The sequence below is a fragment of the Oncorhynchus mykiss genome, chromosome 6, assembly GCF_057628025.1.
Source record: "Oncorhynchus mykiss isolate SJ-2025 chromosome 6, ASM5762802v1, whole genome shotgun sequence".
Lineage (NCBI taxonomy): Eukaryota > Metazoa > Chordata > Actinopteri > Salmoniformes > Salmonidae > Oncorhynchus > Oncorhynchus mykiss.
The window spans coordinates 47,169,914-47,182,500 of record NC_143027.1 but is presented as its reverse complement, the minus strand read 5'-3'; the positions used below and the strand labels follow the sequence as shown (position 1 = coordinate 47,182,500).

At 40.2% G+C, this 12,587-nt stretch overlaps 1 protein-coding gene across 2 annotated transcripts; it reads right to left on the bottom strand.

Moving 5' to 3' along the window:
- Positions 1–6,512: 6,512 nt before the first annotated feature.
- LOC118964876 (uncharacterized) lies at positions 6,513–12,114 on the bottom strand. 2 transcript variants are annotated; one of them, XM_090238046.1, is made up of 2 exons: positions 11,536–12,114; positions 6,513–9,531 (listed from the first exon to the last, which is right to left on the bottom strand). In XM_090238046.1, the coding sequence occupies exons 1-2, from the start codon at positions 11,834–11,836 to the stop codon at positions 8,882–8,884; spliced, it is 951 nt and encodes a 316-aa protein (XP_090094172.1). In that variant the 5' UTR covers positions 11,837–12,114; the 3' UTR covers positions 6,513–8,881. The 2 variants fall into 2 exon arrangements, with proteins under 2 accessions (XP_090094172.1, XP_090094173.1); XM_090238047.1 differs by lacking the exon at positions 6,513–9,531 and having other exon boundaries at positions 11,398–12,082.
- Positions 12,115–12,587: the final 473 nt, after the last annotated feature.

The window sequence follows — 12,587 nt, the reverse complement described above, 5'->3', positions numbered from 1 at the left end:
TGTAATCACTGTGGGAAGTGTTTTTTATTTTTTACATCTGACAAAACACCAGAGAGCACACAGGGAAGAAAAATCATGTAGCTGTAATCAGTGTGGGAAGAGTTTTGGTCAATCTGTATATCTGAAGATACACCAGAGAACACACACAGGAGATAAATCTTATGGCTGTGCTCAATGTGGGAAGTGTTTTTATTATTATTATTTTTTACATCTGACAAAACACCAGAGAACACACACAGGAGAGAAATCTTATGTCTGTGATCAGTGTGGGAAGAGTTTTATCAGTCAAGCAGCCTGATGGTACACCAGAGATCACAAACAGGAGAGAAATCTTGTCAATGTGGGAAGAGTTTTAATTGGCTTAACAGCCTGGTATCACACCAGAGAACAGACACAGGAGAGAACTCTCATAGCTGTAATCAATGTGGGAAGAGTTTTGGTCAATCTGGAAATCTGAAGATACACCAGAGAACACACACAGGAGATAAATCTTATGTCTGTGATCAATGTGGGAAGAGTTTTAATCAGTCAAGCAGCCTGATAGTACACCAGAGAACACACACAGGAGAGAAATCTTGTCAATGTGGGAAGAGTTTTAATTGGCTTAACAGCCTGGTATCACACCAGAGAACAGACACAGGAGAGAACTCTCATAGCTGTAATCAATGTGACGAGATTTTCAGATAAAAGATATCAGCAAATACATAGATGAAGGAGTTGTTTCATGATGTCAATGTAATGTCACTATGTTTTTAACATTGTTGTAGGAGTATTTTAATGATGTCACAATGTGGAACCCTAAATGTTTGTTCAATTGATTTGAGATTTTTGTTGTAAAGGGTTTAAACACTGTTTCCCATGCTTGTTCAATGAAACATAAACAATTAATGAAAATGCACCTGTGGAACGGTCCTTAAGACACTAACAGCTTACAGACGGCAGGCAATTAAGGTCACAGTTATGAAAACTTAGGACACTACTAAAGCGGCCTTTCTATTGACTCTGAAAAACACCAAAAGAAAGATGCACAGGGTCCCTGCTCATCTGCATGAACGTGCCTTAGGCATGCTGCAAGGTGGCATGAGGACTGCAGATGGGGCCAGGGCAATAAATTGCAATGTCCGTACTGTGAGACAGGGAGCTACAGGGAGATAGGACGGACAGCTGATCATCCTCGCAGTGGCAGTTCAGACTGTCCGAAATAGGCTGAGAGAGGCTGGCCTGAGAAACCACCGGCAACAACGTCGCCTATGGGCACAAACCCACAGTCGCTGGACCAGACAGGACTGGCAAAAAGTGCTCTCCACAGTCGCGGTTTTGTCTCACCAGGGGTGATGGTCGGAGCATTTCACCGAGGCCTGTACTCTGGAGCGAGATCGATTTGGAGGTGGAGGGTCCGTCATGGTCTGGGGCGGTGTGTCACAGCATCATCGGACTGAGCTTGTTGTGATTGCGGGGAAGACATCCTCCTCCCTCATGTGGTACCCTTCCTGCAGGCTCATCCTACCATGACCCTCCAGCATGACAATGCCACCAGCCACACTGCTCGTTCTGTGTGTGATTTTCTGCAAGACAGGAATGTGTTCTGCCATGGCCAGCGAAGAGCCCGGATCTCAATTCCATTGAGCACATCTGGGACCTGTTGGATCAGAGGGTGAGGGCCATTCCCTCCAGAAATGTCCGGGAACTTGCTGGTGCCTTGGTGGAAGAGTGGGGTAACATCACACAGCAAGAACTGGCAGATCTGGTATAGTCCATGAGGAGGAGATGCACTGCAGTAATTAATGCAACTGGTGGCCACACCAGATACTGACTGACTTTTGATTTTGAACCCCCTTTGTTCAGGGACACATTATTCAATTTCTGTTAATCACATGTCTGTGGAACTTGTTCAGTTTGTCTCTCAGTTGTTGAATCTTGTTAAGTTTGCTGAAAATAAATGCAGTTGACAGTGAGAGGACGTTTCTTTTTTTTTTTGCTGAGTTTATTTGTTCTCTTAAGGGGGAAGGTGTTACGGGCTTTGGTTTTTCAATTTATGTTTTGAGGTTGGACTTTAGCACCTATAGCTCATTAGCATGTAGGGTGCATTGATTGTCTCCTCCTTAGTCAGTGTGTGTTACACCTGTGCTGGCTTGTCCATCTCGTTAATTAGAAGGCGTTTCACCTGAGCTGGCCCAGGTGCGATTGAAGAGTGGCTGGCCAAGTGCCCCAGGTGCTATTTAAAAGTGGTTGGCACAATGTTCCCGGTTATAATTAAGAGTGGCTGGCCCAATGCTCCCGGTTATAATTAAGAGTGGCTGGCCCAATGCTCCCGGTTATAATTAAGAGTGGCTGGCCCAGTGTTCCCGGTTATAATTAAGAGTGGCTGGCCCAGTGTTCCATGTGCTATTAAAGAGTGGCTGGCCCAGTGTTCCCGGTTATAATTAAGAGTGGCTGGCTCAGTGTTCCCGGTTATAATTTAGAGTGGCTGGCCCAATGCTCCCGGTTATAATTAAGAGTGGCTGGCTCAGTGTTCCCGGTTATAATTAAGAGTGGCTGGCCCAATGCTCCCGGTTATAATTAAGAGTGGCTGGCCCAGTGTTCCCGGTTATAATTAAGAGTGGCTGGCCCAGTGTTCCAGGTGCTATTTAAGAGTGGCTGGACCAGTGTTCCCGGTTATAATTAAGAGTGGCTGGCTCAGTGTTCCCGGTTATAATTTAGAGTGGCTGGCCCAGTGTTCCATGTGCTATTTAAGAGTGGCTGGCCCAGTGTTCCAGATGCTATTTAAGAGTGGCTGGCCCAGTGTTCCAGGTGCTATTTAAGAGTGGCTGGCCCAGTGTTCCAGGTGATATTTAAGAGTGGCTGGGTTATGAATTAACATGTATAAATGATGGGTTATGAACTAACAGGTATAAATGATGGGTTATGAATTAACAGGTATAAATGATGGGTTATGAAATAACAGGTATAAATGATGGGTTATGAATTAACAGGTATAAATGATGGGTTATGAAATAACAGGTATAAATGATGGGTTATGAATTAACAGGTATAAATGATGGGTTATGAATTAACAGGTATAAATGATGGGTTATGAAATAACAGGTATAAATGATGGGTTATGAATTAACAGGTATAAATGATGGGTTATGAATTAACAGGTATAAATGATGGGTTATGAATTAACAGGTATAAATGATGGGTTATGAAATAACAGGTATAAATGATGGGTTATGAAATAACAGGTATAAATGATGGGTTATGAAATAACACATCCCCTCCAGGCATTTCAATACATTCAGGATTTCTTACAGTCCATGTGTAACGTATATGGTTACCTCTCTCTCCCCCTCTACATCTCTTCTTTAACAAGCAGCCATGTTGTTGTCATTCCACTAGGAACCTGTTTTCAGCATTTTAAGCCTCCAGTCAATAACTAGTGCACTGGAATTATCCCTCAACACCATTTACACATGTACTGTAATTATCGCTTTGACACATGTACTGTACTGGAATTACCCCTCTACACATGTACTGTACTGGAATTATCCCTTTACACATGTACTGTACTGGAATTATCCCTTTACACATGTACTGTACTGGAATTACCCCTCTACACCCTTTACACATGTACTGCACTGGAATTACCCCTCTACACCCTTTACACATGTACTGCACTGAAATTATCCCTCTACACATGGGCTATGGGAGGCACACATGGAACTCTATTCCACATCAAGTAACTGATGCCAGCAGTAAAATTTGATTTAAAAAAACACCTTATTGAACAACAGAGTTTGTCTGTCCAGTGTCTGTGTTTTTGCCCACCTTAATCTTTTCTTTTATTGGCCAGTCTGAGAAATGGCCTTTTCTTTGCAACTCTGCCTAGAAGGCCAGCATCCTGGAGTCGCTTCTTCACTGTTAACGTTGAGACTGGTGTTTTGAGGGTACTATTTAATGAAGCTGCCAGTTGAGGACTTTTGAGGCGCATGTTTCTCAAACTAGACACTCTAATGTACTTGTTCTCTTCCTTAGTTGTGCACCGGGGCCTCCCACTCTTTCTATTCTGGTTAGAGCGAGTTTGTGCTGTTCTGTGAAGGGAGTAGTACACAGCGTTGTATGAGATCGTCAGTTTCTTGGCAATTTCTCGCATGGAATAGCCTTCATTTCTCAGAACAAGAATAGACTGACGAGTTTCAGAAGAAAGTTATTTGTTTCTGGCCATTTTGCGCCTGTAATCGAACACACAAATGCTGATGCTCCAGATACTCAACTAGTCTAAAGAAGGACAGTTTTATTGCTTCTTTTATCAGAACAACAGTTTTCAGCTGTGCTAACAGCTAATGATTAATTCACCTTTTAAAATTATAAACTTGGATTAGCTAACACAACGTACCATTGGAACAGAGGAGGGATGGTTGCTGATAATCTGCCGTTTCCAGCTGCAATAGTCATTTTGAATATTAATAATGTCTACACTGTATTACTGATCAATCTGATGTTATTTTAATAGACAAAATGGTGGTGTATACAGTCGTACCAGTCAAAAGTTTGGACAAACATACTCATTTAAGGGTTTTTATTTATTTTTACTATTTCCTACATTGTAGAATAATAGTGAAGACATCAAAACTATGAAATAACTCATGTGGAATCATGTAGTAACCAAAAAAAGTTAAAATATTTTATATTCTTCAAAGTAGCCACCCTTTGCCTTGATAATAGCTTGCACACTCTTGTTATTCTCTCAACCAGCTTCACGAGGAACGCTTTTCTAACAGTCTTGAATGAGTTCCCACATATGCTGAGTACTTGTTGGCTGATTTTCCTTCACTCTGTGGTCCAACTCATCCCAAGCCATCTCAATTGGGTTGAGGTTGGGTGATTGTGGAGGCCAGGTCATCTGATGCAGCACCATCACTCTCTTTCTTGGTCAAATAGCCCTTACACAGCCTGGAGATGTGTTCTGGGTCATTGTCCTGTTGAAAAACAGTGCAAACCAGATGGCATGGCGTATCGCTTCAGAATGCTGTGGTAGGCATGCTGGTTAAGTGTGCCTTGAATTCTAAATAAATCACAGTGTCACCAGCAAAGCATCCCCACACCATCACACCTTCTCCTCCATGCTTCACTGTGGGAACCACACATGTGGAGATCGTCCATTCACCTACTATGAACAATATTGTATTTTTTACTCCATACCTTTTCCCTGACAACCCAAAGTACATGTTACATTTAGAATGCTTAGCAGGACAGGAAAATTGTCCAATTCACGCATTATCAAGAGAACATCCCTGGTTATCACTTATCAAGAGAACATCCCTGATAAGGTGCAAGAATGGATTGTTAGGGCTGACAATCACATTCTTCTCAAACAACCCCGCATACAGATATTAGATGCTATTTTTTAAACTGCAATGACCATAATCCATTGCGTGTCTTGTCTGTTTATTTTACACCTGCTATGTAAAAGAGACAGAAGAATGCACGATGGTCAATGCTATCTGGTATCCTAATACATTACCATTTTAAATGTCAACTTCAATGGGCTAGGGACGTCCCAAGGATGTATCTCTACCTGAAAAGACATGATCTAAGTGTTTGATTGTTGGTATTCAGCAGTCATAAAGCCTTATTTACTTTAATGAACTACTAAAATAGTGATTTTGTCAGACAGCAGCTCTAAACTTTGAGTCCATTCATCCCTTCTCAGCCTTTCTCTCCTCTGAAGACCCAGTGAGCGTGGAGCTCAGTCAGAGAGCTGTTGAGGGACTGGTTAGGAAGAACACTTCTACAGCCAGAGAGGTGAGAGGTCACATGTTTTAGATGGTAAATATTTATGTCCCCTTAGCGGTTCATCACATAAGCAAAAGGGAATATGTTCCATAATCTATGTTTATTTAGATTAGTGCAAATTGTCCACTGGTATTGGTGTAATTTCTCACCCCTTTTGGCTGTACGAAAGTTGATTTCCATTCAGGCAAACACATTTGTTCTTTGATATTATGAAGGTCATTTGTGTCAAATGTACTTTTCCACACTCATTCACCCCATCTCTTTACATTGCTTATGCATAGTCGGTGGCCAGATTGAAATTTCAAACACAATGCCACATTGTGACATGTGTGCATCCAGCCCTAATGCAGCTTGGAGTGATCAGATGACAGAAGTCACTGAGTGTAACTGAGGCTGTAGATGCTCCATATCCATAACTTTGAGTGTTTTATATAATATGACTAAATGTGTTTCTTTCTGTGTTGCAGGGGCAGTCAAGAAATGGAATGGCAAGGCCACAGAACATGACATAAGCAGAGCTGTGGGAGACCACCTCAAGCCTCTGGTAGAGCTGGGGGTGGTGTTTACCACTCCAAGCCCCTGGTAGAGCTGGGGGTGGTGTTTAACACTACACCGCGCCTTCAGCGGGCTGGAAAAGTGGGATTGATACATTTTTCATACTAAGAGGGACCAAGAGTCTTTTGATTGGTCAGTAATTGGGTTAATTTGTTTTGCAATATGTTCAAATTAAATAAAGCTTTATTTATACAGCATATTTTTTATTTTACCTTTATTTAACAAGAACAAATTCTTATTTTCAATGACGGCCTAGGAACAGTGGGTTAACTGCCTTTTTCAGGGGCAGAATGACATAATTGTACCTTATCAGCTCGGGGATTCAACTTGCAACCTTTCAGTTACCAGTCCAATGCTCTAACCACTAGGCTATGCTGCTGCCCAATGTCAGACATGGATGCAACACAATGGCTTCACAGGAAAAAACAATGAAAATAAACAGAAATATTGAGGATAAAAAAACTAAGAATAACAACTGAAAGACTAATTGTAAAGAAATGCCATTGATTAAAATATTAACAATATGATGCTATATCCAACCCAAAATATAACTTTTTTAGGAGGGGCTCTGAAAGACACTATGGGGGCATCGACTGAAAATTGACTGGTAACAACAACTGGGACCTAAAAGACACACACCATGAGACCCACTAAATCTGCCCAAGAAGAGGCAAAGACAGGAAGCAAACCAAAAAGATGGAGCAACTAAAGGTGTTGACTCTCCACATCTATCAAGACAACTGGAGCACTGGGCCAGACACTCTTAAATAGAACCTGGACCAGCCCAGGTGAAACACCTTCCCACTAACGAGATGGACAAGGCAGCACAAGTGTAACACATACTGACTAAGGAGGTGACACCAATCAGTGAGTTACGTGCCAACGAGGTGACACCAATCAGTGCACTGAAGAAACATTTCAGTTGAATAACTGACTAGGTATCCCCCTTTCCTACATTCTAAAGTCCAACCTCAAAACATAAATGGAAAAACAAAAGCCTGTAACACCTTCCCCTTTAAGACAACAAATATATCCTATATTTTTGTTGGACAAGTTTGTTCACCACCAACAGAAAACAACTTCCATTTCACATTATAATCAACTACAACAATTCACCTTCTACAATATAAACATTGTGTCTACTGGCTGTCAACAATTAAAAACAAGAAAAATCACGTATTTCTAAATAATAATATACAATAGTATTATTTTTCCCCTTTTTCTTTCTATAGAATCCGAAAACTCACTAGCTTCTAGAACTCTCGTCCCCTTGGAATGAGTCCAAACAAAACTCATCTCCAATAAAGAAAAACATGCAGTCAAAATAAATTGTGATCCACTGGCTAAACAGAAAACTTTTTAACTTAAGACAATCAGTAACCAAGTTGTCCTCACCAGAGACTTGTCTGATTTCAAGAGGAAACTCCTGCAATATCCGTAGTAATTTTCCACCTCACTGCGGACCTTCTCTCTCTTTCCAGGGTTCACTAGATAGGCATGTTGTTGGATCTGGGCCCAGTCCCCAATGTCATGCTCGAGTACATTTGGTTTGGCACATCTGAGAATGAACCCTGATATTATAAAAGCAGGGCAACAATGTCATTATAATTGTACAAAAAAAATGGTCAGTTAGTTGCATGAATAATTATCATTACTAAATGTTACATGAAATGTAAATATTAAATATTTGGTTGCATAGTCTACTTTCAACAGATTTTCAACGACAATGTCAAAACACAGTTTTAACGTGTCTAAATCAATAACCAATATGCAGAACGTTAGTGATATATTGAAAATCTAAACAAAAAATGTGCTATGTAAACAAACATCTGCCACAATAATCATATTACTTGTATTTTTTTAAACAAGCACCTTATAAACTGCACAAGCAGCAATAAATTACTGATATCGATTAAGGGGGAAATCAGGTTGTACTTGCTGTTGAAACTAACAACAACAAAAAACACATGGAAATTGGAGATATCTTTTACCTCACTGGTTAGAGGACAACCTGCAGAAGACAGTCAGCTACATTTTGGAGAGATGCATTTAAATGTAGGGGTCGCTAAACAAAGGAACGCAACACTTATTTGTCATCACTCATCGATATCATGTTGAAATCAATTGTGCGAGAGGAGGGAGATGAGGTTGCACGTCCTGTTAAAACTAACAGCTCAAAAACCACACGGAATATGGGAGTAATGTGTACATCCCTGGTTAGGGGACAATTTGTAGAAAACAGCTAGCTACATTTTGAAGTGTTGCATTTTGATTCAAGTGGGTAAGTTTAACAACTTTTTTTTGTTAGTCAATTTTTGTTAAATTACATAAATCAATTCAGAGCCTGGATTTTTCCCCTGAGGTTAATATCCATATCATGCTGAAATCAATTGATAAGAGGCAAACGTTTAGGCTTCTACATTCTGACATCATGAAAATATTCCTACTACAATGTTAAACATTCTACATTGTGACATTAATTCATTGAAATCATGAAACAACTCCTTCATGTATGTATATTATAATATTTGATCAGAGATCTTTAATCAGATTATCTCTGGTCACAGCTATAACGTTTCTCTCCCGTGTGTGTTCTCATGTGTCGTGTCAGGTTGCTTGGCTGAGTAAAGCTCTTCCCACATTGATCACAGCTATAAGGTTTCTCTCCTGTGTGTGTTCTCCTGTGTGATATCAGGTTGCTTAGCTGAGTAAAACTCTTCCCACATTGATCACAGCTACAAGGTTTCTCTCCTGTGTGTGTTCTTTGGTGTAAAATAAGATGGTTAGATCTTTTAAAACTCTTCCCACATTGATTACAGCTATATGGTTTCTCTCCTGTGTGTGTTCTCTGGTGTACAATCTGATGGCTTGATGCAGTAAAACTCTTCCCACATTGATCACAGCTAAAATATTTCTCTCCTGTGTGAATTCTCATGTGTGCTTTTAGTGATTTTACTCTTAAATAACTCTTCCCACAATCAAAACAGTGGTGAGATTTCTCTCGTGTGTGCACTAGCTGGTGTATTTTAAGTTCTGATGAAGATTTGCAACCTTTCCCACAGTCAGAGCAGCGGTGAGATTTCTTCCCTGTGGGTGTCCGCTGGTGTTTCTTGAGGTGTTCTGATCTGGAGAGACTCTTCTGTGCCGCATCATGATGTTGTTGAGGCTCTACAGAGAATCCACAACAGTCACGTCTCTCTCCTGCGTGAACAACAAGTCAGACAGATGGTTAAAGGCCCAGCAGAAATCCACTGTGAAAGGTGATGCCACCAGCGTAGCCATGATGTTGAACAACAATTGACGTCTGTAATGAATGCTAAAATTATTTGACATTTGTCTTAAGACAGTCAAGTGAGCAACAATAGTCATATTTTGTCCTGCTTCACATTAGTTGATGATTGTAGGTTAGAAATAAGTTATTAAAGTTGTTAAAATCCTAAGCAGTGTGCCAGTCGACTTTCGGTCTCCAATATAGGCCCCTTTCTGTGTTTAATAAAATTGCGGCACGAGGGCGATGCAAAAATAATTTGGTTACAGAAACTCCTCCATGCTAATGAGGAAACCACTAGTTATACCAATACCATAGACCTACTGTGGGACCCATAACTTCACCTAATAACAACATAGACCTACTGTAGGACCCATAACTTCACCTAACAACAACATAGACCTACTGTAGGACCCATAACTTCACCTAACAATAACAGACCTACTGTAGGACCCATAACTTCACCTAACAACAACATTGACCTACTGTAGGACCCATAACTTCACCTAACAATAACATAGACCTACTGTAGGACCCATAACTTCACCTAACAACATAAACCTACTGTAGGACCCATAACTTCACCTAACAACATAAACCTACTGTAGGACCCATAACTTCACCTAACAACAAATATACCTATGTCATGATGTTTGTGATTTGACTGGCATTCAGAAAATGATTTTTTGAATCAGCTGATGATAGTTGAACATGTGACTGTAACTAAACAGCTCCAGTATTAAGAATTATGTGTAATTATTGAAGAACCACATTAATGACAGTATCCATATGGGTGCTATCAATCAACTTTAGATGACTCTCGGTTAAAACCATTGCTAAATACAAACTCTGAAATGATTTAGGATTTCTGTGCACATAAACTGTTTTCCCAGCGTAATATAAGGGGACACTAAATGTTACGTAGGAAGAGTGCATTTCAGAGATCTGAATACAAAAAAACTGTCCAACAACAAGATCCCGTATTTAAGATTACTTCTTATCCTTTGCAAAAATAGCCTAAAGCTGTGTCTGTCCCGAACTCACTGGGAAACTGGGGGCCCAGAATATTTTATACAATGTCGCAAGCTTGCTATTGTGAGTTTCGGCTGACCCAGTTGATGGAATGTATTATACAATGACTTATCAACAGCTCTAATAATTTGACACCCACAAGAAATCTTCACTGGCAATTATAGAATACACTATAGCCTCAAAATCTGTTTAAAACAATCATTTTGACCTCATGGATGGCCAGTCTTTGTATTCATAGTGGAGTGGATTCAGGGGGTAGCCCTGAGCTTTACTCAAACCTGGGTCCAGTGACCTGGGCAGCCATTTTGTTGCTGTTTCAAAAATCCACACATCAATCAACCAACCAACCAACCAACCAACCAATCTGCAGTTCAAATAATGTTTCGGTAATAAGATGATGATGGGTCTGGAGAAATGTAATTACTTTCAAATTCATAGACAAACCTATGGATGCAAGGACTGACCATCCATAATATCAACATTATAGTTTTAACCATGTTGAAGGTATACAGAGTTGATTTACATTGTTTCTAAACATTGGAGTAAAAAAACGTTTTTTTTTTTTTAAGATTCTGATGGGGTACAACAGTTGAACTAAGCTCATGAGGCATTTAAAAGGGATTTCTTCAAGAAACAAGTGTGCATATCATTAATGTAGAAGTCCCAAAATGGATGTAACAACTGCTGATTGCCCCTTTAAGACTACATATTGGGCTAAGCTAATAAGAGATATTGAGGACTACAGTATTTCAGGCATTGTCATTGGATGCATTTGATCAATTGTTAACGTTTTGTTAATGGTCCACTCTTGATGTTCTACAGTGTAGCTTCAGCCATTCCTACAGAACAACATTAAAGCGTAGAACCCCTTTACTTGGTTCAACGACTGCAGAGACAGTACTCACTGGTGTTAAACAGATCCCCAACCTCCTCCTCTTCCTCCAATGTGACAGTAATCTCCCCCTCCTCCTCTTTCACTCCAAAAACTGCATCCTCCTCTTCTTTTACTGTAACATCTTCCTCCTCTTTCACTCTGAACGCGTCTTCCTCTTCTTTCACTGTAACAGCCTCACCTTCTACTTGTTTTACTGTAACATCCTCCTCTTCCTTCTCCTCTTTCACGACAATGTTCAGCCCCACAGCTTCTTTCTCCGTCCAGCAGACCTCCTCTTCTTTAACGGGAGGGGAGTAGTTTAGGGAGATCATGTTCGGGGATGCTGGCTATCTATCATTAGCGACTAGACTAGTGCTAACTTAACCAGTCAGCTACTATAGCTGACTAATACAAAATAACGTAATGTTAAATTAAATTGGTTAACAAGTAGATACGACAGAAGCGTGTCTAAAACACAGGAGCTAATATACATCGAAAGCGTATAAATATCTTGAATCTTTCGGCTATGTTGGCTAGCAAGCTACCGAGGTGGTTGACGAGCTGTTTCTGAAGAACCGTCCACTAGATAATACGTCACACTGACAGCGTTGCCTGAAAGACGCACATCGCCGTCTGCTGACTGGAGGGGAAACGCGGGATCATAGTTTATTTTCAGACAAAGATTATTTTTAAATGGATTTAATTAAACAATACTATTATATTGAGACATACAAAGACAAGAAAGTGTTGATTGATTAGTGCGAATAAAAAAATGTTTACTACAGCACATTTAAGGCAGTTTCATTCAGTCAAACTAAATCTAAATAAGTAGCCAGCTACTGTAGGTCTATACTGCTCCTACATGGTGTAATAATACATCATGCAGATGTATATATTGAACAGACTAGGTCTATACTGCTCCTACATGGTGTAACAATACATCATGTAGATGTATATAATGAACAGACTAGGTCTATACTGCTCCTACGTTTTGTAACAATACATCATGTAGATGTATATATTGAACAGACTAGGTCAATACTGTTCCTATAGGGTGTAACAAAAGTTTGGGGTCACTTAGAA